This window comes from Onychostoma macrolepis, chromosome 23 (assembly GCF_012432095.1).
Source record: "Onychostoma macrolepis isolate SWU-2019 chromosome 23, ASM1243209v1, whole genome shotgun sequence".
NCBI lineage: Eukaryota > Metazoa > Chordata > Actinopteri > Cypriniformes > Cyprinidae > Onychostoma > Onychostoma macrolepis.
This window is the reverse complement of record NC_081177.1, coordinates 10,680,163-10,707,594: the sequence shown is the minus strand read 5'-3', so window position 1 is coordinate 10,707,594 and position 27,432 is coordinate 10,680,163. Positions and strand designations below refer to the sequence as shown.

The window sequence follows — 27,432 nt, the reverse complement described above, 5'->3', positions numbered from 1 at the left end:
GGGTTAGTAGAATAAGTTGACACATACGTGCAAAGTTTCTCATAGTCAGTATGTTGTAAGTTGTGGACCCATCAAAATAAAGTGTTACAAGATATTTAACAGACAGTCTACTAATACTCTAATGACTGCTAGTTGACATGTAGGTGCAAAGTTACTTATTGTTAGTAGAATGTCTAAAGTGGACTATCGAAATAAAGTGTTACCCAGAATTTTGTTATGTCCATGGTGCTCCAGACTACAGGCAGTCATTGACTGCAAAGGATTTTCATCCAAGTATTAAAATTACTTAATTATCTAATATTTACAATTGTCACTTTGTCCAAATACTATTGAGCCCCTGAAAATTGAGGTACTTTGCCTAAAATGGTTGTAAATCCTAAATGGTAAATGTCATTTTTGTGGAACCTCTTAAAATAAAACTAAAATTCTGCACTTCAATCATATCTTAATTGTTTTATTTCAAATCCACTGTAGTGCTGTATAAAGGCAAAAGCACAAAAACTCTGTCAGCGTCCCAATACTTCTGGACCTGACTGTACATGCAATGCACAAAACCATAAAAGAGTATTATTACCAAAAGAGTGAGCAGTTATTGTGTTTCGTGCGGAGCAGAAGCTGCTGGAAAAACAATGTGACATTCCTATCCTCACTGGTACTATAATGGGCTGGATTAAAATGACTTGCTGCATTAGTGGCAATAGGCCGGTCAAAAAGAATACCAACAACAGGATGATTATTCTTGCATGCATGAATATGTATGCCGTTCGGCCTCAAAACACTGAACAGAAATCAGAAGATAGAAGTGACTAGAGTCACCAAATAGCAATAATAACAGTTAATTCAGCTCAAAACGATGGCATACGGCAACAGAAATACTTTAAAGCTCTTTGGACTTTTAATTTTAAAAGTTAAATTGCACTTTAGTGACATTCTGTGGTAGAAGAGAGGAAAAACAGCAAAAACATGAGGAAGTAAGCTCTCTATTCTGGTTTGCATTGCATTTGTCTTTTTTAAAACGGCTGATGTAAACAACACAACCGACAAGATGTCCCTGCTACCATGTTAATTATAAAGACAAAGACTGGTGTCGTATTGCAAAATCATTGATATTTATTCATATTCTGTCAGTAACCCACAGCACAAAAGCAAGAATAAAAGACAAAAACAAACAAACAGAAGAATGCCACATCCACGGACAATGCTGCAGCGGGAAACATGAGCTCTTCGAACGTTTCATCCCTGTTATCAGATGATAAAACCTGAGAGTCAAGAAAGTCTTGCGTGTCCAGTAACAGATGATGAATTGAACTTTTTTTTTTATGAATGATATGGAAGGTGATCAGATCCATCAGAACCAAGAAGTGAAACACACTGGGTCATGTTTAATCTCTCCAGCTTGTGAGACGATGTGCAGAGAAGCCATGTGACACGTTACACAGCGATCATGCAGTGAAGCATCGAATGAAGTGTGATAAGGCAAAGTTCACAGACATTTCTCCCTAATTCACACACAGACCTGGCTGAATATTGCAGAGGAAAACATTCTCGGTCCTTAGTTTTCAGCTCATTGAACAACATTTGCAAAAAAGCTACTGTAAACAACGCAATGAGCATTCAGGTCTATGTAGCACTGAAGCAGATGACACACAATTGCTCTGAAGATACATTTCAGAATCGCTGAACTTACATTTTCGGTGTCCGCGCAACGACAAGAACAACAAAAAAAGCAAAGCACGATGTGCATACAACACAATAAAACACTTTGGTTGCAGAGACAACTATCGTACAACACAAATTAAACTGGTTCTTAAATCAACTTTGTACAACGAAGGTACGTAAAAAATGCAAAATAAATTCTTATCCACTTATCCAGGAGTCAATTGCACAATATACACAAACATTCAACCATTCCATCTCTCTTTTTATTGTTTGAAATTCATCAAGAGGAGCTGTGGCAAATGATGGATAAAAACAGTTCTGATGTAAACCACAGTAAAAAGGTCCAGATATGGTTGAGCATCTGCAGGTGATTCCACAGACATCATGTTTTACATCAGCGGTAAGTTGGTCATTTTTCACAATGTTTTTATACTTCATTTTGATTCATAAGCTTTTCATCCATCATTTATGGGTTTGCATATGGTGAAACTACTAGACAAAAAACATTGAGGTCACTAAGACCATCTTGAAGAAAAATCTGGTTTTGATTTATAATAGTGTAATAGCCAGTGATGCCAGTAAAAAAAATATTTCTGAAGAAAATTTGATTGAAAATTAAAGCGTGGAATAAAAGGTATCAAATCAGCTGTTGATTTCTGTCATGTATCCTCTCCATCACTCTTTCCACTCAAGAAAAACAAACATCTTCACAAAACGAGATTCATGACATCTTGTTTTTCCAATCACCACACAGTGCAAACACCGAGCAGAGTTCTTTATCTAGCATACTTTAATCATAACTCTACTGAGAGAGAAAAAAAAAAAAGGAAAGAAAGATTGAGATCCATGGTAGTTAAAACACTCTACTCTAAATAGCAAACTTGAGATGAAGACGGCAAAAATGTCCACTACTCTATTAGAACAAGAACAGATAGCATATTTGTCTATATCTCTTTATCATCTGTATTTACAAGAATCTTAACTTGTCTTAAGCTGTAAGTGACACATATTTGCTCTCAAGAGGGAAATAAATGTTAAAGGGGAAATTAGACATCACTTCAAATCCTTTTGATTTCAATGTTAATGTTAAAACATATGTGTACCATCATCCCTGATAATGTTTCAAGTTGGTTTTTGTCATTAGGGTCCACTTTTTGAAAAATGTTCATTTAAGGCAAAGAGAATCGGGAATGCTGGAGATCCAGGAGCGGAGAGCTTTCTCTGCCTGTGTCCTTCCTTAAAATTTGAGGTAACGACTGCCGAAGAGGTCTTGATATTTTTAGTGGGATGAACTGAATTTTTTAGAGGGGGGAATCAATTCAGTCTCTGTAAACCCCTTTCTGCTTTTCATCATTGGCACCCACCTATGTACAGACTATAAGATCTCCTCAACGCCATGAGCAAAGATCATAACCAACCCCGGCTCCAGAATCATATCTTCACCCATGTGCTGGTTCTCACAGGCCATCACCACCACGGCCTGCTTACCCGGAATGCGCTTGGCCACATAGTTTTCGTAATATCGGCGGTTCATCTGCCGCGTCTCCAGCGTGGCCAAGCCTTGGGGCCAGTTACGCTCGTGGGCGTTCTCGATGAGGTCATTAACGATCGACAACGGGCATCCACTGTCTATAAGCGATCGTTTGATGACGGCCTGGAGGACGGCATCGGGTGTGGAGATCATTCCTCCCCAGCGGGTCACGCGAGCGGGCTGGAGAGAGTTCACCCACCTGTGGCCAAATGAGAGTGGTTAGTTTGAGAGTCATCACATTAGCAATTATGGAATCAGCATTATTTACTTACTCAACAGTATTCATGAGTAATTTACATACTCGTTGTTTACATAACAGACATTTTATCAATACAAATAACTATGGCCTTAGCCGTAGCCTTATTTTCACAAATATATTATAAATATATACACACAATATATATTGTAGGCATATGTACAAATGTATATATAACTTTGGCGTTCAAAAGTTTGGTGTCAGTATGATTAAAAAAAAAAACTTTTATCTAGCAAGGATGCATTAAATTGATAAAAAGTTACAAGAGACGTTTAAAGATTTCTATTTCAAATAAATGTTCTTTTTGAACTTTCTAGTCATCAAAAATATCTGAAAAAGTATCAAGATTTCCACAAAAATATTAAGCAGAAAACGGTTTTCAACATTATAATTATAAATGTAATAATATTTCACAATATTACTGTTTTTACTGGATTTTAGGTTAAATAAATGCATCCATGATGAGCATAAGAGACTTAAATAATAATAATTTGTGAATAGTAATGTGTGTGTCTATATATATAGATAGATAGATAGATAGATATTAATTAATTCTTGAATTCATAAAGATATATGAGAAGAACATTTCACTCACTCTAGGATCTCATTGTACTCTATGCTCTCCTCCAGGTTCTGTAAGTTAGGGTTAGCGCTTCGTATCGCTCGCATGTAAGCTTTCAGGAGCTGGATGTCACGTTTCTGAATAACAGAAATCATGAGTATTAAAAACAGTGTTAAATTCAAATAAATTCACATGACATCACGACAGTGACATTTACGCAGCCTCATGATAAAACATAAAACACACAGGTCTGACCTGTTCTGCAAGCTGGTGCTTGTGCTCAGCTGCAGTCTTCTCTAGGTCTGCAATCTTGGTCTGCTGTTGCTGCACCACGCTGCGTAGGTGCTTAATACAGTTGTGATTGGGCATCTCATCTTTGGGCATTTCTAGCCTGCAGAGTAAAGAAGCAAATGTGATTAAAATTTGTTAATAAAAATGCAAACATTCTTGCATTAAAAAAAAACATTGTGATGCAGAGCTGGAAAAGATGCTGAGAAAGCAGAGAACCATGGAACTACAGTCAAACACATCCATACAGCACATGAGTGGGTTAAGTGAGAACTAGATAAATATGGTAGATACCCGCAGCCTTCTTCACACGTGACGGGTCGTTTAGGGTTGTGCTCGCAGTCCTTGAGATGTGACTGCAGCTGGTCGAGCCGAAGAGTGGCCGTGCAGCCGAAGCCAGAGTTATCACAGGAGATCTGCAGCTTGGAAAGCATGTTACGCATGATTCGGGGAACGGGTCGAAGATGGGCAAGAGTCACCACGGTGCGGTCCACAGGGCAGATCTGCTGCTGTGCAAACCACTGTGTGATGCAGGCGTTACAGAAAGCATGCTCACAATGCGGGGCCTGAGAGAACAGACAGATTGATCAGGGTGTAACCTGAACTCAGTGCCTACTGACTTTTCTTGCTGAAGTGCATTTTTCAGACATTTTGCACTGTGTAATTGTTTTGATGTTAAAAAAAAAAAAAAAAGGGGGGCAGCAATATAAATCCACTGGCAAAGACAGTAATTTATATAAGAAAATGAATAAAATAACTTTACCAATAACAATAATAGAGTATTAATATTGTTGTCATTTTACTATTATTGTTATTATTAATAACACTGTTTTTATTAATAAGTAATCATCAAATAACTGATTTAATAATGATGATAAACAATTCTAATATTTTTTATTAATTACTAAAATTGAATAATAATAAAGTATTATTGTTATATTATTTTGCTACTATTATAATTGGTTTTAAGAAATAATATTATTATTATTATTATTTCATTAATATTACTTAAATATTTTAATAATAATAATAATAATAATAATAACTGTAATAAGGGTTCCCACTCTTTCATGAACACCAGATTCAAGAACTTTCAAGGACTTTTAAAGCACCATTTATTTTATATCAAGCACCTATCAAATTCACACCCCGGCATATGTAGCGTCATGAAAGCCCTCTTACAGTACTTAACACTTCACTTACACTTAACATTTATATTAAAAATTTCAGAGTAATGAGGTTTTGGATGTGTTGGTTCCACACTGGTAATATTCAAATACAATTTCTCAAATATTGATAAAAATATATATTCTTGTATCAAACTGGTTTTTGCTGTAATTCTTGTAAAAGATTTAAATTTGAAAGAATTTATTAATTTAAAAATTGAGAAAAAGTGGTTAAACCCTACACTTACTTTTCTTTTTAGGAGCACAGTCAAAAATTTCAGGAGCACCTTCTAATCAATAATCAAAAATTCTGATCAAATATTAGCCTTCCCATTACGAGATGATATTTGACTCAAAGTGATTTACAGGAAATTTTGTTTTTACCTTTGTAATGGCATTTTTATAACTTTTAATAAAGTATGTCACCTTTTATATCAAATTCAAAAAAATTATATTGAGAAGCTTTTTAAAATTTCTTAATTGAATCAGATTCGTTTAAAAACGCAAGTTCATTCATAAACGAAACAACGCTGTGTTTGAATGGAGATGCGCAGCAGCTTAGCTGTGACTTTGTTTGTAACTATTTTCGTTGACGAAATGGAGCAAAATCAGGCAATAGTGTTGTAGTCAGACAATGCAAGTCACTTAATATTAATTTCTTGTTTAATGAACTGTTGTATTAAATAAATTTCACATTTGCAAACTCCCTTAATAATCATTGAAAGCTGTCACCCTCCTTAGTTCATTGCGAACTCACAAAGTTCCATTATAATCAACGAAGCTCCCTACATTGCACAATGAATCTCTTATATATCGTGTCTACACTTTGTTATAATGAGAGGATTCGTACAAAAAATGAATTTTTTTTTGTACGAATAGGGATGCATCGATCCGATATCCATTATCGGTATCGGCTCCGATGCTGGCATTTTCTGCGATCCAAATCTGATATTGTGCATACACTATTCTGTGTTATTAATAAGCCCCACGAAAACACAAAAACATTATAAATCACCATAAAGTCCAAGTGTTCTGAAGCCGGTCCATAGTTTAATGTGAGGTACAGATGAATATTTAAGTCGTTAAACTCAAGTTCACGTAAACTCTTCTCTCCGCTGCGTCTGTCTGTCATCCTCCATTCAGCATTCAAACTGTGTCACGTTCGGTTACGACAGTCAAGACGACGAAACTCTCTCCAAGAGCGCACAAAAGCTAAAATTGAAAACTGTTAAAAGAAAAGGCTCACTAAACTATTGCACAGATTTAATAAGCTACGCATCAATGTCTCTTTCCTTTGTGCTTTGAACTTCTCTATCCGGAGCTGCGCGCTGTGACTCCGTGCTGCTTCAAGCGCGTCATTCTGCGTACGAGAAGCGCATATGCGCTTTGTGCCGCTCTCTATTGGAGCTTTTCGTATTATAATGCTTTTGCGCAATGAAAGATTATCTATAGCGTTTCTTATTCTGTCCCATCAAGGCTATCAATAATCTAATGCATAACACAGTAATGGAGGAGTCAGCAACATATGATAGATAGGACTTCATTGCTATAAATTTAAAAAGAAATGTCTTTTCATTTTGTAGTTTATGTTTAAAAATAAATACATTTACTTGTTTTCATGAATGTATTTTACAACAATACAAAGAGCAATGAGTAACATTTTACCAGATTTAGTCCTTCACATATTCACTTTTATTTGTTCCCCACTAAATAATGTTATTTCACTAAATGTTTAGATTTGATAAAGTTTTGCACTCGTGATTTTTCTAGAATAACTTTTGGTGCTTTTTTTATTTTCTTTTTCATTTTTTTTTAAATTTATTATGCTTGTATATCAGCTATCTTTTATTTGTTTCATATTAAGTAATGATTGTCTTGGAGTATGTGTATGTTTGACACATTTCAGGGTTTTGTGCTACAATATCCTGTCATGTCAAACTTTAAATAAAACTAAACTAAACTAAACTAAATTATCCACCAACCTAGTTTATAATAGTATTTTTGTCAGATTATGAATGGGTTAACACCTGGTCATTTCATGCGTTTTCGCTGATCGGATATCAATCTGATTTGTTAAAACGTTTCCATTTACATTTGGCCACATAGTCGCAAAACAGATAAATCTGATCTTCAATTGCTGCACTATATTTAAATTTAACGAAGTTCATGTCAACAAAATCAAAAGATAAGCGCTGCATTTTATTAATTATCAGCTCATTTCAAGATCAAAGACCGCAATAGGAGAGCGCGCGGCATCAGCACTGGAAAGGTAAGTTTGTCTTACTACTTTTAATGAAGATGATTGTGTTGAGCATCTGTGTCTTACTTTCAGTTTCATTCGCGGCAGTTTGCGCGTCTGCTTGCTCAAGAGATGCTCAGCTACTCGTCCGCAGCAATGCGTGTTGCATTAGCGCAGTCATATCTGACTATAATGTCATAGCCTGTAACACGGTCTCACACGTTTATATTTTTTTTACATTTTGAGAAGAGTAAAATTTACATATGTGGTTTCAACAACCAGATGCATTTACACATGTCCAGTTTTGTCTGGAATGCGGCCCAGACCACCTCCTAAAGTGGTTTGAGCGATCGGATTTATATTACAAAACGCATGACCAAATGTTTTACACAGCCCCTATATATTTTCATGTTATTTTTTCATTAAAATGAAGTTGTCTAATAGATTGTGTTTAACACACAAAAGAGTGACACAGAAGTATAGAAATTCGACATTGATTAAAAAAAAAAAAAAAAACTGCGCCGGTATCGGATCGGAATTGGCCGATACTCAGAATTTTCTGGATCAGATCGGATCGGAAAAAAATGGTATCGTTGCATCCCTAGTTTTGAGCAGTGAGTGGATTCTGATTAACATTGTGTTCAAGGAATCAACAGATATGTCTGTGACACATTACTCAACGCTGCAAAAACACGTTGTCAGTAAGTCATGCTAGTAACCTTTGAAGCTCCCCTCAGCGCGAACACAAATATGTTGATCGGGTCAGTCGCACTGGTGCTCCAAAATATTTTTTCATAGTAGCAAGCAGTAGTTTTCATTCGCAAATGCACTGCTTCTCCCTAGGTTCATGCAGGGCTGTGCATCAGCTCACATGCTAAGATTTTTTTCTTGCGCTACCCCATCTCCACCCCCAATCATTAGCGCTGTTTCGTTTTGTCTTTGACAGCGCAAATAGGACAATTTTTGAAATACTAAAAATGTATTTCAAATTTAATGCAAGCACTTTCAAGGACCTATATTTGTTTTCAAGTACTTTCCAGGCCTTGAATCCATGTGTCTGATATTCAAGTACATTCAAGAAGCGTGGGAACCCTGTGTAATAATAGTTTTATCATTTTTAATTTAATGTATTAATTGAATGTAAATTTCTTCAATTCCTCAAACATTTTTACAAAATGATCATTTTGGACCCTTGTCAAACACATTCACACAATGATATCCAATAACCGCAAACTCATAGTGTTGCCTCTGTCACTTTCTTAAGGTGTTCTAGGAAGGATGTTGCGGTTGAATGAAAATAAATATCGACCTGCACTGGCTCCTCCAGCACCCCGCTGCAGATGGGACATAACAGATCCTCGTCCACCTCTCCTTGGAACCTGGTGACGTCGTACCCCATGGCACATTACCAGAATCCTTTGATATCTGAAATGAAGCAGGCAGGAAGAGAGTGTTGTGAGAACTCAGCTGCAGCCAATTGCCTCTGAGACAGAGATGCATCAGAAGAACTGGAAGTACAACAGGATGAAACTAAAAACTTATAGCCTCTGTTGGCCATTTTTAACTGAACACTAAAAGCAGCACAAGAACAGAAGCGTGAAAGCAGGCCTCAAAAAGATTTTAACCAATGTATTATCCGAGTTCCTTTGTGGTTTTTGCTTTAAAATGTAGGTTTCAGATTAAATATAAAAAAACTCCTTCGATGCACTAAAAGTGAACTGATAGAGGTTTAATGAACATGGCATTTTGAGCTGAACATGGAGGCACTCAATGTCCTGCTACAATACAGACGTAACGTGATCACATTTCCTGTACAAAGGTGACCTTCTTTTTGTTCTTTGCAGAGCCACTAGGCCAACACAGCTCTCTCAAGTGAAAAATGCAATGTCTGTGTGTATGCTGGTATGAGATTACTAATGTGCCGTCAAAAAAATATGGGTCCACTGTGAAGTGTGGCAGCCCACTTAGTAACCCAGCATAATGGGAAACCATTTTGAGTGGCCTAGACATTGCATTATGATTAAAAATGCAACGATAGAAACTTTTCCGACTTTTCATTTTTTCAACTGCAAAATGGAAGGCGAATATTAATCAGTTAGTGTCCAAAAGCAGGTGACAAACAATCAAACCGACAAGTAACAAAAACATCACCTATAATCATTTTTTTTGTCCTAACCAGCTGTGACAAGCATCAAGACATTTTGTCGGTCGGTTTCTATTCTTCTATAATGAAATGTTATTGCAACAAAATCAGCTTCCATTTAGCATTAAATCCACCATGATTGCTTGTGACTGTATCACTTGGCACTTTGTAGCAAGTTAACAGAGAACAGAAGTAGATATTCACGATAATCACTACATACATAAAATCTACACATTTCTGACAACCATTTCCTTTTAAAGAGACTGCTGCACTACATTTTGAATATATTTGAATGTTTTCAGTAGGACTGCAAAACAATTAATTGCATTCAAAATAAAAGTTTGTTTACATACTGTGTGTGTGTGTACTGTCTATATTTATTATGTATATATTTAAAAAATATTTGTATGTATATATATATATATATATATATTTATATATATATATATATATATATATTAGTGTTGGGCAATGTTAAATAACATCAGCCTGTGAGATCGCCAATACACGATATTATCGTGCTCATTTATTTAATTATTTATTTACTTAGTTTCATTGCCGGAAAGTGAACCAACTCCAGCGTAAGGCTAAAAGCAGCCTAATGTTTTTAATATGACTGAATTTGTATTTAACATGATAACAAATTAATAGAAACATTGTAAGTTACTAATTATAATGCTTACATTTCCTCAGTTGTTCAAAAAGCAGCTACAGAAAACAAGCAAAGAACATTACATTACCAAAGAACATCATCACAAGCTCGGCCTAAGTTTATGCACTTTAAAAACACTCCCGTTATAATCAGTGAATCTACACTGTATGATGAATAAATCTCTTATACTTCGCACATACATCTGCACTTTGTTGTTTATGATGGGAGAACTCGCGAGTCAGAATTCAGTCAGCATGCGCTGAACAACGGAACTCCGCTGTTCCAGCGATGGCTCATCTGAACGCCTCTGATTGGCCATTGCATTCATAAACTCAGCATAATCGTGTGATTGGTTACAATAATGTGCAACACTGTAAAAACGCGGAAAAAGAAATATAATGCAACAAATAAGCCCTAATATTAATTAGATAGTATTACTAGCCTGATAATAATAATAATAATCGTCTTGCTATCGTCACAGGCGATATCTCTGACTATCGTCGATACAATCGTCTATCGGCACAACCCTAATATATATATATATATATATATATATATGAATCTAACATATTTTCCTTAATATATATGTGTTTATATATACACATAATACATATACACAGTACACACATATAGTATGTAAACATAAGTGCTGTCAAACTGTCAAAAGTTTTTGTTTACATTATGCATGTATGCGTACTCTGCATATTTATTTTGTGTGTATGTGTGTATATATATATATATATATATATATATATATAATACAAACACATACAGTATATATTTTTGAAAATATTTACGTTTATACATTTATATTCATATTCTTATATTTTATATATATATATATAAACATAACATTTTTCTTAGATATATACATGCATGTGTTTGCTTTTATATATACATAAATATACACAGTATACACACATATATTACGTAAACAAAAACTTTTATTTTTGGATGCGATTAATTGTTTTACTATTGTTTTACAAAACAATTGACTATTTTAGTACCAGCTATTTAGGATAAACCCATTCCTAGATTACAAATAAGAACAGTTCATAGCCAGAATAAGCTCCAAAGTGGACTGGATTTGATGGCGGAAATCATTAAGTTATTAACAGAATTACAGAAAGCAGACCTTTTAGTACCACAGAGCACTAAAAGATGTAAACCATATTAAAATACATTTCTGATTAAATATGCATGATTATCCAAATGATTATATACCACACAGTAGCATTAAAGGATTACATTTTCCTTGCAACTATATCGTGTGAAACATTCAAAAGAAATGTACTGTACATTCATACCTCACGAAAGCGCAGCCCTCATGATCCCTGTACAATGAGTCGTCCTCATGTGTCAGGTGGGCAAGGCGATCTTCCTTACGATGCAAGACTGAACATCCCCCTTAAGAAAGAGAAAACAAGACATCCATTACGATGCAATCAATACACTGCTATTTATTTCAAAGCAATTTAATTAAGATTTAAAAAGCCTGTTTGAAACATTTCCTGGAATCTTCAGACAAGTTTGGCGTATTTACTGTCAATTAGTCCATTTCCATTTCAAGATGCTTTGTATACTGTGATCATTTAAGCTTACGGATGCTTTTTGCTCCCACTTTGTCTCTTGAGTGGCAATCCAAAACCATTAATGCCTTGATGCATCGCAATCGAATTAGGAGCCGACTCATTCAAGAGGCTGATGACGTATGGGTGGAAGCTACACATACACACGCAATCACAGGGCTGGATGGTATGACGTGTAATGAAATATATTTTTGCAATATATTTTTGGGCGGCCATCAGTAGGGAGAGCTTCGAGAGCAATTAAGAAACCATGACTCGGATGTGGCTCATCCAATCAGTGTTTGCCTGGCAGGCCAAAAAAATCCCATAGACTTACAATGAGCCATATTTAGGGACCAAATCATCATAGAGGCTTGTGGTTGGGCTGGTAGTAAGTAGTCACCCACAACACCCTAGCAAACACAAAGCAACACCCTGGTAATGATCTATATCTACACCCTAGCATTACGGCGATGATTTTTCATAATAACTTTTGTTTTTAGGTTGGCGTGTGCCAGCCTGATTTAGACGCCCGTCATTTTCCCACAGCCTATTGAAACAAAGCAGATGTAGTCAGCAAGGATTAGACATGTGTGATGTAAAGCACTTTTATCCAGGAGCACTAAATTTTTCCTTTGGAATCTGATAAGTCATTAAACAAGAAGCAGAATGCTGGGGTTAGGACACAGATCAATTCTCTTAATTCGGTAAAACAAATGCAAAGCAAAAAAGGGGCTGCGTTATGTAGACACAGCACAGCATCTTTTCAGATTCATAACAGTTCTGGGAGGGGTGGTATTGTGTCCCGGTAGGCTGGTGGTGACCTAATTTTAGCTTGTCTAAGCAGACGGTGGGGGAGAGTGTGGGTGGTTTAGCACATTCTCCCCTCAACCCCCATTTCAGCAATGGCGTTCCTTGCTTTTATTCAGTAAAGATCTGGTTTAGTGGCACGGATGCCTGATCGCCAAGAGCACATTTGGGAGTGCACAGCAACACTGGCACACATTTACCAGTGTTAAGTGTTTTGTTCCATTAAATAAGTGTAAACTGCCTGAAATTTTGGACCGTGTATTGGATGACAGGTCTGACAAACCCCTAAATTGAAGTATGAGACTTATCAGCTGTTTTGATGGTTTAGCTTGATATTTGCCGCTCTCTCGCTCTACACACACATTTTATTTATATATATATATATATATATATATATATATATATATATATATATATATATGTATGCATGCATGTATGTGTGTGTATCAAAATGTCTATACATGTGACACATGACAGTTCTGTCTCTCAGCATATACAATTGGATAATCTTAAGGGTTAATGTTAAATGTACAGATGCAGCCATTTAAACAAAATGCATACTGATCATAAATAACAGCTGAACATTACAAACAGCCATGAATATGAATACAATGTCATGCTGGATTCAGACAGTCAGGCTAACTGTACTTCTGCCAAAATACATACATACAGTAATGAACCAGACAGGACAGGACAGCTGCAAACATCTGTACAGCTATTAAACCTCCTGGCGATGTAAAAGAAGGAAAGAAAAAAAAAAGCTTCTGCCAGCCTGCAACACACGTCTGCTGATGTGTTTGAGCGAGTAGGCGCTTAGCATTAGCCAACTCGCTAATGGTGCTGTACAAACCCAACCAACATAATCATCACAACCACGGGCCTCCCTTACTCCGTTCGTGTTTTTTGCTTATAAAAAGGAACTAGTGTCTTAAAATGTCTTTTACTCACAGTAAAATTACATTTAAAGCGTTGATGCTAAGGGGCTAGCGTGGCTAACTAGCATGAAATCCAACTAGCTGACACACGCCGAAAGAGCAGCTTTGGTCTAACATTACACCACACGTCCTTAAATGTCACATTACAAATTCTAGCCCCTACTAAAACCCTTGTAAATGTCATTTAAATACTGTTCTGATCAAATAACGTCTTGTGTTCATGTTTCGTCCCTGTATTGCCTCTAGTTTGTGCTACTATCCGGTAATTTTTCAAGTCGACATAAATAAAGCGTTGAAAATCACTCAGCAGGACTGTAATACCTGTTCCCGTAGATCGCGGTGTTCCTCCCAGGCTTAATGTGATTTCTGTATTTAGAGCCTGTGATATTTGCAGTGATCTGAGAGATGGCTGATTTCTCTTCCTGAGCCGAGCGGATGAAGTCAGACTGAATCTGCTGCTGCGCCTACAGGACACAGTGTGCGTGGAGGAGCAATTATACCTGACTTACTCTTATATTACATGCATACTAATCTAAGAGCATATATATATTTGTCCTATGCAGGAATTATTTAAAAATATCTATCTATCTATCTATCTATCTATCTATCTATCTATCAATCATCTCTACGTGCAATATGAACTGATACATGAAAGTTACTCGGACATGTCAAAGTAGGGCTGCAGCGGGGCTATACTTCAATGTATTTGACAGGATGAGAGTGAGAATGTGTTGAATTTATATAACATAGTCATGAGGTAAACCAAGATGATCAATGCCTTCCCGTCGTGTGATCTGCGATAAGCTTAAAGCTGCCTGCTGGTGAAACATTAACCTCCTCTTCATAAAACAATGCGCCATGCCTCATGCTTAAACACTAGGACACTGAGAGGATACTGGAGATCATGTAACGGGATTAACAGACTGCAAAAAACCATGGGCGGACAGACAGTCTGGTAAAGAGTTGATCAGAGTTAAAGCATAAATTCTTTAAGATGGCATTTTGGAGTTTTTAAATACTTTGCTTGACTATGCAATGTGCTTTCTGTTGGCTACGTGCTTTTGATTTAAGAGTCTTCATCTAAAGTTTGTATTACTAGGCCTATATGTGTTGCTCTTTCATAGCTCTGAATGTTTCTTACATGTTTCTGAAATACAATGCAATACACTGCTAGATACACCTGCTTTTGAATGCAGATGTTGGTATCTTGGGATATTTGTTGTGATTTCCTCTAAACTGTAGGAGACACATATGAGAGTATTAGGATTATTTTCTCAGAGGAGTAATTTGAGAAGCAGGAAACTTGAGTAAAAGTCACAATTTTGTCTCCCTTAAACCTAATTTCATCTAGAAGGAACGTGAGATATTATAGAGCCCTCACTCATGATTTTTACAGTATGGATTGTAATTTATTTTTCTCAGTTGTAATATGGATTGATTTAGAAATGCCTATTGAATTATGCTTGCTTAATTAAAATTGTGTTATATTGATTGATGAGGCCCACATGCTAAAATAATTCATATTTATTGATATTTTCCCTAAGGATGACTCTGAGCTTCAATTTTCTGCTCTACCACTGCATGATTTCTGTGATGATACCAGCCATAATTGTACTGGCAACACATGTCCAGGTCGACAAGCTCAGAAAGTCAAATGAAAGCACACAAGTCAAATCTACACAGGAACACTTAGAGGAAGCTTTTGAAGAGCAGGTACGTGTGGATGATTCTGTCAAATCGTAACGTTTAAGTAAGCAATGATTGTTTTTGTTGCTTGTCTTTGAGAATCGACAGTGACTACTGAGATTTACTCGTCCCTGCATGTCTGGTAAAGTAGATCTACCACATTCCTTGAGGGATTTTTCAAAACATTAAGAGATCAAGTGTTTTTTGCTTGAGGGTTACACTGAGTGCAAAAAAACTAATCAACAATGACTGATGCAATCACTCAAATTTAACTAGGTTAGAGCTGTGGTTTCAGTACGTATGTTGAAATTCATGGATTGGAGTTACAGTTACAGACTAAGTTTATGACACCAAAGCACTATCATAAAGGCACTGACGTGTGTGGACCTTGAAAATGATGTCTGTTGGTAAAATAGTCAGATTTAATCTTCTCCCAAGGGCTACTACTTGCAACGCCTGTTTCTTCAGTATGGGGACAATGGGACTTTGACCTATGAGGGCCTGCAGAAGTTGCTAGGCAGTTTAGGTCTTGGGGAGGTCAGTGTCCTGGAGATCCGATATGGTGGAGTGAAGCATTCTTCTCAACCCCAATCCCATTCCCACTCACATGAAGACCATCATGATCCTCAAAGGACTACAAACTCACCTCCACTCAAAGAAAGGTAATATGGCTAAAGCATTATTGTAATCTTCTCTATCTACACTTTCAATTTACAATCTTCTTTACACTTACTGTGGTTATTGACTATAAAGTTAGCTATTTAAAATGTTCCTTTTATTATTCCCAAAAAACCAGAGTTGATCTGAGTTCCCTGTATTTGATCTGGTTATTGATTATATAATTCAAATATAGTTTTATGCTCATTCCAATGACTAATCCATTAATATTCCATCCTAGACCTCACATTAAATCAGTGCTCAGTGGATCTAATGCAGAATCGGGTCACTCAGACTATTTTCCACACCCTGGTCTAAGACATGAACTGGAAGAAAGTGTGTCACCACTGTCCGACCATCCGACGGAGAAACACCTTCATGGGAATGTGAGTATTTACTCCTAAACTTCCTGTTAGAGTGTTACAAATGGACAAAGTCTACCACTGAATTCTCTTCGCTATCACATGACCAAAGGTCTGTTGATATCTTGAGGCATGCAGACAGTAACATTCAATTAATTGTTCCTGTCCTGTGTGAGGTACACAAACTATTTTGGAGAGAGATAATCATGTAAGAGGTCTTTGCTAAGAGGACTGGTTTAAGTTGGTTAGTGCTGGATTCATGCTGGTCTAGATGGTGGGCCAGAATATGATATAATGTTGTATATCTGCAAAACTCTGGAAAAAGCTTGCAAAGCTGATTGACCATCATGAATCTTCTGGTGATGCTGGTTGATTAGATTATGCCGGTTAAACTACTCAAGAAGCCTTCTTGGACTACCAGCGTACAAACATGCCCAACTGTGGATTAGCATCTACATCACAATATATACAATATGTAAACACATAGGCCTATGTAAGTATGGAAGCCTATTTCTTTGAAATAATGAGACACTAAGTCGTAATTATGAAATAAATAAAAAGTCAAAATTCTAAAAAACATCTAGTCGTAATTCAAAAACTCAAAATTATGAGAAAAAAGTTATTATTATGAGATAATAGTCATAATTGCAACAAAAAGTCAAAAGTGATGGAAAACACTTCAGAATTACGGACTAAAAAAAAACATAATTATTATTATTACATAGCACAGTTATGAGATAAAATCAAAATTATGAGTTAAAATGGTGGTAATTATTATATTATTGTAATCTAAAAGTAAAAATTATGACATAAAAACCAAAAAAGTAAGGCTTTAAAACATCAAAATTATGAGTTAAAATATATATAAGTCAGAAAGATGACAGAAGTATCTGGAATTGTGACAAAAGTTCAAAATTATGAGAAAAACTATTAACAAGTTTGAAATCATGAAATAAAAATTTACAAAATTAAAAATTCTAAGATAAAAAGTCATAATTATGACATTAAAAATTTTGCCGTATAATTACTTTTTATGTAATAATTTTGAGTTTTTAATCACATAATTATGATATAGTATACCAAACTTCTTACCTCATAATTTCAACTTTTTTGTTAATACAGTAAAGTCAGGCTTCATTATAGTAAAATAAATCAGTATAATTTTGCCTGTATATTATCGTAAAATGTTCAATAAGGAAATAAACAGTCCATTACATGCACAAAAGTGACATGACCACTGCAACGTTACAGTAACATTAAAACTTAAAGTCCTCTGAGGTCATTTTCACTACGGCTGATAACTGATACAGAACATGGCATCAGTTGTGTTTGTAGAAAACAAGAGAAAGCAAGTCTGCAGTGTGATACGAGAGACATGGAAGTAGCGCAAGCCTTGAATGACCAATCATAATCGAGTATTTCAGAGAGCCGTGTAATAATGTTGAATCTGACTCTCATCTCATATTTCTTATTCCCTTATTGCAGTGTCTAAATGTTACCCAGCTCCTGTGGAACTTCGGGTTAGGCCAAGCGTCCCATATCACTCCTGCCCATTTCACCTTCCTGTGTCCTGCCCTCCTGTACCAGATTGACAGCGGAGTGTGTCTGCGGCACACAGAGGAGCAGTCACAGGGAAGCAAAACCAGCGAGGGTTTCCTGAGAGGTGTGTGTGTACGCGGTTTCTGTCAAGTGTTATATCAGAATCAATTTTGTGTTTGTTTTCATGATAGAACAGGTTAAACAAAGTGATTGTATCTCAGCACTAGGATGGGCCTCCTTGGCACTCTTTGTTATCAGTTTGCCTTCCCTGGTTGCCCTGGGACTGGCGCCCCTGCTTCAACCTTCCATCCTTCAAATATTTCTCTGCCCGATGGCTGGCATGGCAGTGGGCACGTTATGCGGAGATGCCCTCCTGCACCTCCTGCCCCATGTAAGAAGCAAAATACAAAATTAAGCATAATTTCAAGAACGTATATAATTATTCTGTAATAATTCAAGTGCTACAGATGTATATTATTTGTGATCTTAGGCCATCTTCAGTCAGCACATTGAACATCAGGACGCTGTTTTCAAGGGTCTGAGTGTGTTGGGAGGACTTTACCTTCTGTTTGCCTTTGAGAGCCTTCTGGGACTTAAACAACATTTCAAGGTAAGTTTCATCCAGTGGGACTTCAATTATTATTTATTTTGGGGAAAGAGATCTGGAGAGGTTTTCCATTAATGGATTTTTTTGCCCCTATCTTCAAACAGAATTTAAAGAAAAGGAAACATGATGCAGAGTCTGGAAGGGAGCTGGATGCACTACAGGGTATGTTTATTTTCAGACAAGAGAAAGAGCATTAATTCATTAATAATTATGAAACTTCTAAATTAATCTGTACTTTGTAATAGGTACCTCATCAGCCAATCAGAATGAGAGTTCAGGGCATGGCCATTCTCATGGGCAGCTTGGACCAGGGAAGATAGGCATCAGAAGCATGGCATGGATGGTGGTCATGGGAGATGGGATACATAACCTTACAGATGGACTAGCCATTGGTACATAAAAAAGGCGAAAAGGCGACTTGCTTGGCAGCAACAAATGCATGTGTACAGCCATAGACTGTAACTACGACAGTGATATATTTACAACAGTTAATTCCACTCACTTAACTATAGGGGGCTTCAAAGTCGCAAAAATATACAAAACTACATGCGGTTGGGTTGCTTTCATTTAGAAATACAATTTAACTTACACATTTAACTTACACATTTTCTTGTTCTCCTCCAGGTGTAGCATTTTCTCAGAGTCTGACGGGTGGACTCAGCACTACAATCGCTGTGTTCTGCCATGAGCTTCCTCATGAGTTAGGTATGACTGAATCATTTCTATTATGTTGAAATTTAGCTCAGGAGAATTCATTTTGCTTGTAGATATTACTGCACTTTGAGTGAAGTTAACCTGCGGCAAATTCAATTGAATGGGTATGATTTGGAAAGGCACACACGTCTTAAAAAAAGGTCTAACGGGTGATAATGCACATCAGAGCAAAAACCAAAGAACTGCCTGTAGAGCTCAGAAACAGGTTTGTGTCAAGCCACACATCTGATGATGTAGAGAGAGAGAGAGAGAGAGAAAAAAAAAGAAGTAATTTAAGGCAGCAACATAACGTGAAAAAAATGAAGGGGTATGAATACTTTTGCAAGGCACTGCGTGTATATATATATATATATATATATATATATATATATATATATATTTCTTTGCTTGTGTCTGCAGGCGATTTGGCGTTGCTGTTGGCTGCAGGCTGGCCTATACGTAGACTGGCTGTGTTTAGCGTCATCTCTGCTCTGCTGGGCTTTGTTGGTGTTTTAACAGGAACTGCACTGGGAAACCAGTGGGCGACACACTCACCTTGGATTCTCACCATCACCGCTGGGGTCTTCCTTTATGTTGCTCTTGCTGACATGGTAAAAATTTTGATTGCCAAAATACAGTAATGTTAATTTATCTATGACTTGAAAAGCTACTATATCCATTATAATCACACTGAATACAGTGTCTTTATATAATTTGAAGTTTCTGTTTCTCTCTCTAGATGCCTGAAATGCTTCACGGAGATGCTGGATCTCTGAGCCCTCTGAAGCGCTTCGTCCTGCAGAGTCTGGGTCTGCTGATAGGGGGCGTCATCATGCTTTGCATTGCCCTTTTTGAGGACCATATTGCTGTTAGCCTGGGAGAAGTCTAAGGATATGAAGACTTTCTAAAGGAGATCCTCATGATGTCACACCAGAATTTCCATCCAAGCAGTAGTATTATGTACTTGCCTCATCCCATAATGAACTACCGTGTGGATATTCTGAAGAAAGTGCACTGGATGGATTGCTATAAAAAGAGATACATTGGGAAGAACTCGTATATACACATCCTTGGGCAACTTCTTTTCAACCTAAGCTTAATTTTATGTAAAAACATGAATGATGACATCTACAGAAAATTCCAGGGCTTATCTAAAAGAATGGTCTGATGAGAGTGTTTCAGGCCTGATGTAAAGCTCACTTATGAGTTGAATGCAGTGTCATCAGTACGTTTCTCGTTTATCATATAAATGTTTATATGTCTTGCAACTTTAAACAATGCTTTTTTTAAAATGGTGTATTGATGGTTGTTAAAATTATAAAAATTAACCAACTTTTTAACAACCATAATGTTATTGTTTCCAGAAAAGGAGCATTTATGTATTTATAGTCATAATGAAGTTATGGCTATTAGTTATAATTTTAGTTCGTTTCATAATTTTAACCTGAATAATTTCAAACATTGCAAAGTAACACTTTACAAGAAACATTTTTCTAAATAAAAACCTAATATTTAGTTAAAAGTATCTCTTCTTGACAGTCATATTAATATGGAAGCTTGTTTCTGCCACAGAATAAAAAGTAAAGGTAATTTGACTTTTTCCCCCGCAGAAGTGTCACAATTTTGTTTATATATAGTACATATAAGTTTATATTTCACACAGCTTATAAGGAAAAGTCTGATTTGGGAGATACAAACTCAGAATTGCAAGATAAGTTAGAATTGTGAGTGACAATTACCTTTTAAATTTTTTATTCTAGAAATAAACTTCCATTTATTCAGATGATTTGCTAAAAAGAGACAGAAAAAAATCAACTTAGTCCTGAATTTGGCTTTGAGCTGCTGTAAATTAATTTGAACCAGAAGTTAAAATCCCCATATGATCATGTAATATATAGTCTGTTACAACATGGTAACATTTTGTAGTGTTAAGAGCAACAAAAGAAAGACACTCCACAACAAGTTGTATGTAGCAATAGCATTTTATTTCAACATTACCAATTCTAAGCCACGATACTGAATGACAAGACCTACTGGCTGCAGCAGTTCATGAACCTGACTAACAAAAACATATGGGATATTTTTTTTTGTCTTTAAAGTCAGAGAGACCAATTCATTTTTAATAAGCTCAAATTAAAAATGATTATGTTCTTTCTTACTTAAATACATGTACAGAGTTTCACATCTGTTAGTAACAAGTAACCATTCACAAGCTCATACTATGAATTAACAAGGCAAAGTGCTTTCAGGATTGCATTGTCACATAAGGAAATGAATGGCTTGAGGTCTTTTTGTGGGGTTGAAAGGGTGAGGGTTCACCTTCCTCAGGTCTAGGAAGGGGGTCACGTGACCGTCCTGACAGATTCAGGCAGAATCTGCCGAATTCGCCCCGTGCCCCCAGGTCCAAAATGGATATGTACAGAGGTACAAAGTTGGCAGGGTGGCGGATAGCTAACGCGGATTAGCCAGTGACCGGAGTAGTGTTTTTGGAAGGGCGTAAGGCTAGGGAACTCTACATACCCCATATTTTAGTACAGAATGAATGTGCATAACTCAAACCAACCAACCCCCTTTCAAACCCCCACCACCAGTAGAAAATTGAGTTGTTGCTTCAGTACCAAAGTCATACAACCATCCACGCACTCTACTGAACTCGACCAGATACACGTACATACCATGAAGAGCTGTAAACTTGAGTTCAGAGCGCTCACAGTGAACATTTAGAAGTGAGAGAAAGTGAAAGAGACAAAGAAATAGAGGGAAAAACGAGCACGAAATGTAAGTGCCAGCTAGTATAGGCTGATATTTTTCCCTGTTTTGTCAAAATAAAGCAAAGAAAGGAGCGATAGAGGCAAGACACATATGACATCATTTGAAATATAATGGGGGAGAAAAGTGGATTCGAAGAAAAAAAAACAAAACAAAAAAAAATCATAATACAGTCTGGCTTCACATTCCAGTGGTACTCTGTTGTGTATACACTTACAAATATCATGTTACACACAGACACACAGTCAAGTACGCTAACTGTCGTCTTATAATCACCGATTGTTGGTTATAAGTTATATATCTGTTCATATACATATATATTTCCATTTGTCATCAACAATTGGTGGAGTTTTCAATGCATCAAGCTGTAACACAGAGGTAGGATAATGCTACTTAAAATGCCTCACGTTTCACTAATTCTAAACCATTGTGTCGGCGATGGGTCAGGCTTGAAGCGGAGCGGCAGGTTTTTACGCAAGCAAGTGGTGATCTTATTGGTTGATACGGAATCGGTGTGATGTCGTAGACCCTGCAATGGTTCCAGGCTTCTGCTGGTGATGGTATCTCCTACACGTTCAACTTAAAGACAGGATAAGAATATTTGCAGATATGTCGATGAGGTATACAGGGTTGATATGACCCCTGTTTGTCGCACTCGCACGCACAACACACACACACACTGGGTGCTGCCCTACACAATCGCTTGCAAGGTTTCCATCGTCGAAACAATTAGCGGAGAACGGCTTGGAGTTCAATACTCAAGTAAATAGTGCAGTTTTGTGGCTTTTTTTTTTTTTAAAGTCAGGGTCACATTTCCTTCACGTTGTAATGCTTTTCAAATACTTGGCATGTTCAAGCAGAGCTTGGAAGCAGTGATAGTAACCCTGTTTTAAGGGGAATCCATCTCAGCCGCTCGGTTCTGCGTTTCGGCGATGGAAACACAGCCACGGTGTAGTATTTTTGCTTTTTTTGTAACAGCAATCTTTTGGAAAGTCTTAAAGACGGCGGGTCCTAGTGAAACTGGATTCAAACACGGGACGCAGGAGGTCCGCTCGATTAAAGCCAGTCGCTTCGAAATGGCCAAATCCTGCACGCATCCAATTCACATTCAGTTTGACTGAAATAAGGCTCTCTCAGCACTGAAATCTCTTATGTCAGATTCAGTTACAAGAAGAGGGTGTTAACCTAAGGTGCCACAGATTACATAGCCAGGCCAAAAGCAGCCAGAGCCAACAAATCTTTAGAAATATACAATTGTCTCTTGATACTTGTATTGCTTGTTCTTGAATGAAATCAAGTGGCCATCTCTACAGAGACATACATTGGTCCTATGTTGTGAAATACTAGATTACTTTATTCAGTGTGCTCCCTGTGATATCAAATATGAAATCATTGATTGCTTGAAGCCAAAATGAAGGACCTTAAAGTAAGTTACAACTTAAGGTTTTCTGAAGATTATTATATGACTTCTGGTATTGGTTGTCAACGGTACTTCTGTTTTGTACAATGAAATTCAAAAGGAATGTTTCTTTATGATACAGGTTCCATTTTTTTGTTTATTTTTTAAAACTTACAAAGACATTTAAATGACAAATATTGGGATCTTGATGTCAGAAAACAAAAGAAAACTGATCCAAAGATAAGCAATGAAATGTTCTTTGGTACCGCATAACATATGGCCCAAAGTTCAAATGTTGTGTGGGGAGAAATAAAACCCTGCATATTTCACTGCTGACGACAACAACAACAACAACAACATTCAAGATACCATTTCCAAGTAGAACTATCACATCTCTAATCCAAAAAAAAAAAAAGAAAAAAAAGAACTGTAATTCTAGGCAATGCGCTTCACTTTTGGTATCAAATCAATTGATTAGAGGTAAATGAACAGGTCTAAACACACCCCAACACACACACACACACACACACACACACACAAATGCTTAACATGCCACGAAAGCAGACTTTAAGTGGCGCTGGAGAAGTTACATGGAAAACGGCACTCTCTGACCTATCAACCAATGAGCAAACAGAAATGCCATCTTTCCAGTAAGCAAGAAGTATTGATTAGGCTTTCACACCTATCACAGTTTCCACCAAGTCCATTGTACATTCCACAAGAAAGTGCCACTTATGGAGGCAAAGCAGGAAGGAGTTCAAATTTGTACAATCCAAAAAAATAAATAAGTGAAATAAAATACCCTGCTTAAAGAAAAGAAAAAACAAAACATGATGGATGATGTAAGAGGGCATTTTCCTCCATTAAGGATACTATGGCGCACAAAAAAAGTTATTGCACTTCAGTCCATTTCAGGTGGATACTTTGACGTAGATACAACATAGAGAAAAGGAGTCATGCCAACATTCTACAAGACACTGGGTTACAACTAATCTCCAATGCATTACCACACAAAAACGACACTGCACACGTCTACTTCACTAAAGAGTTCACACGTTGTAAAACTAAACACGTTTTTTTTTTTTCCATACAGAGTTTGAACAGGCCACTAGCTAGAACCGATCAAATGTTTCGCCATTATGGTTTCATTCAATTTACAAAAGTTAATTATTCATCTGCGGTGTCGTGACAAATTTGATCGCGAGTTTTGACGGCTCAAAACGCAACCACGTGGATGGTGGCTATTTTTGAAACTTACAACAGTTGTTCATTCATAAGGCTCACTAAAGGTGTTAATGGAAGACCATACCCTGTGGCATGTACTTGATAACAAAAGGCACAATCCCACATACTCGTCACAAAGTGTAGTACTTTAAAGAGATGAAGATGCTTACAGACTCCAAAGAAATAGCAGCATGCCACGCAAAGCAGTCATTTTCTCAACCGAAGCCAACAAGCAAGTAAGGTCAGTGTTAGATTTACAGATGAAATTCTGAAGGTCTGTGATCGGTCATTGAAGCTCTTGGGCTATCTCTGGTGGCACTATGCAACTCTGCGAGATAAAAGAAAGTATTCCTGCATAGGTTTTTTTTTTTTTTTTTTTTAAATATGAAAATGTTTTTTAAAGGGATCCCTACGTGCCCTGTCAGATCAGCCATTCAGTCAGGCTCCGGCGGTCTTCTATCTAGCCTTATGAAAACAAGCTGCTGGCGAGAACAACAAAAAGCAGCTATTTTTGATTAGATCATTCGCTTACAGATTTACAATTTGAACTATTAGCGCTTACTGAGTAGAAACATGAAGTAACACCAAGCCAGGGTGAAGGACATCATCAAGTTCAAGAGCACCCCTTGAAAACTCCAATGTTTTCCATTTCAAGGCCTCGGAACGTGACCTTAGGATTCCAGTTGCACGGAGCATGCGTAGCTAAAAGCCCACCCAAATTTCATGTACCAATATATATATAGCACGATAGATTTTAAGGACAGCTAGTTTACGAGGTAAGATTGCCACGTCAAGGCAATTCCGACCACACTTCTTGAGGAATTATGTACAGCACATCTTCTTGTGCTCTTGTTATTTACCTTATTAGAAATATTTGCATTTATAACATACACAAGTATTTACTACCTAAACGTTTCAACTAAGACACTGAAAATTGGGGAGAAAATGTACCTACTTTGTTTTGTAGAAAGAATTTAGCATTGGATAATACATACTTTTTTTCTTGGATGTATTCCCAAATATTTTACCATTCACTACCCGTGTTCCCATGCTGATTTTTTTTCTGCAAATTGGTGTTTTTATAAATCAGTACTTTAGACTTTTAATTTAGGAAAACCTAAACCCAACATTATCAGATTTTTGCTTAATGAGTAAAGTTGGTCAAACATTAGCTGTTCCAAATAAATTTTACAGCTGAATATTTGAAACAAATGTATTAAAAAAAAAGACCATTTTTAATATGTTCTAGTGCAAAAACTTCTAATAAATTCCATGAAAATGATTATTTTGAGGCCAGAAGCCATTATGGTACATCTTTCAGCAAAACAACCTATAGAACAGTGTGCTTCTTACGAATCTCATCGAAACGAGATCCCAGGTTAACGACAAAATCTCTCAAGTGCTGCGACTGCTGAACTATACCATTTCCTCTTAAGGCAAAAAGTTGGGAGATAGACATAGGCTAAATGAAACGGGTGTTTTGAGTATTGCCTTAAATGGATGTGTCTTCAAGTAGTAGGGACGCTGAGGTCCACTGAGGTAAATCAGACATTCTATCAGCCATTAATACCTTTGCGAGAAAAAAAATTATATCGATACAAAAAATGCGAGGATGGACATACAATAAGGACACTGAGTTAGCTACAATTAATCTGCTTTCCAACAAAATGGTTACAATTATTAGACGACCCTAGTTTCCAACTGCCTGCATGTAATTGCAACCATTATAGCTTGGTCAACAGGTAATGAAAGCTGGCCCTTCATGGCAAAGTTGCGTAAAAAAAAAAAAACAAGCTCACAATTTGCTGATCAGAGTAAAACAAGAAAAGCTATGTAAATGTGTCATTTTGGTAAATGTCAAATTTGCCCTTCGGTTAATAATGAAATTAAGGCGTTTCGTAATTCCATTGCTTAGAAATAAACCTCAAATTATCAATGGTTTGTGGGAACTATCGATTACAATGGAACATTTATAACATATCATTTTTGAAGGAGCCGTTGACTGAATGACTCAAATCCGGCTACACAATTTATGAATCAATGAAAGCTTTCAGATGGAGGTGATCTCCATCAAAGGCTAACAAGCCCATCAGTATAGCTTAGTTACGAATATACTGGCATTTTTAGACAGTCTGATTGTGAACGTACTGGCATTTTACAATAACTAACACACTATGTGGATCTCCAAAAAATTTAATGGGCACAGTAGCTTATGTTAGCTTGGACTTCGTTTGTTTTCTTTTTTGGTAATGGTCTTGACGCACACTCAAAAACTGAACCCAAGGAATCATTCATTCACATTTTTACAAACGTATCAAAATGAGAAAGGAAAAAGAAAAGTTATGGCACTAAATGATTTAGGGAGGAAACCCCCCTTATCAGTTATCAGTATTCTACCCTACAAAAAAGTCTTGCCACTTTGTGACCGGTTCCCTTATTGTTCGTACACAGAACACCTAATGCACCAACTCAGTCTATTAAAAGTTCTGAAAGGGTTCAGTTCCAAAGTTCCTGTTGTCAAGCTAATTATTTAAATCGCTAACTACTGCATACAAGTTTTTCACCAACATCGAAGCAAGCTGCTACCATCATGGCATACATTCGACAAAACAATTCAACGATTTTAGTGCAATGCCAATAAGACAATTAGAAATTTGAGGAATTAAAACAAGTACGTTTTAGTTTGT

At 36.7% G+C, this 27,432-nt stretch overlaps 2 protein-coding genes across 5 annotated transcripts; one reads left to right on the top strand and one right to left on the bottom strand.

Moving 5' to 3' along the window:
• Window positions 1-1,087: 1,087 nt before the first annotated feature.
• On the bottom strand, window positions 1,088-14,270 carry rnf41 (ring finger protein 41). The gene is made up of 7 exons (XM_058764552.1): window positions 14,131-14,270; window positions 11,804-11,903; window positions 9,011-9,126; window positions 4,591-4,862; window positions 4,264-4,399; window positions 4,042-4,145; window positions 1,088-3,389 (listed from the first exon to the last, which is right to left on the bottom strand). The coding sequence occupies exons 3-7, from the start codon at window positions 9,098-9,100 to the stop codon at window positions 3,035-3,037; spliced, it is 957 nt and encodes a 318-aa protein (XP_058620535.1). The 5' UTR covers window positions 9,101-9,126; window positions 11,804-11,903; window positions 14,131-14,270; the 3' UTR covers window positions 1,088-3,034.
• On the top strand, window positions 14,157-23,948 carry slc39a5 (solute carrier family 39 member 5). 4 transcript variants are annotated; one of them, XM_058764548.1, is made up of 13 exons: window positions 14,157-14,287; window positions 14,690-14,764; window positions 15,354-15,522; window positions 15,934-16,157; window positions 16,394-16,538; window positions 18,000-18,177; window positions 18,275-18,444; window positions 18,544-18,663; window positions 18,765-18,822; window positions 18,906-19,052; window positions 19,285-19,365; window positions 19,774-19,964; window positions 20,093-23,948. In XM_058764548.1, exons 2-13 carry the CDS (start codon window positions 14,745-14,747, stop codon window positions 20,240-20,242), a joined length of 1,653 nt encoding a protein of 550 aa, XP_058620531.1. In that variant the 5' UTR covers window positions 14,157-14,287; window positions 14,690-14,744; the 3' UTR covers window positions 20,243-23,948. The 4 variants fall into 4 exon arrangements, with proteins under 4 accessions (XP_058620531.1, XP_058620532.1, XP_058620530.1 ...); XM_058764549.1 differs by lacking the exon at window positions 14,690-14,764 and having other exon boundaries at window positions 14,169-14,287; XM_058764547.1 differs by lacking the exon at window positions 14,157-14,287 and having other exon boundaries at window positions 14,330-14,764.
• The last annotated feature ends 3,484 nt before the right edge of the window (window positions 23,949-27,432 follow it).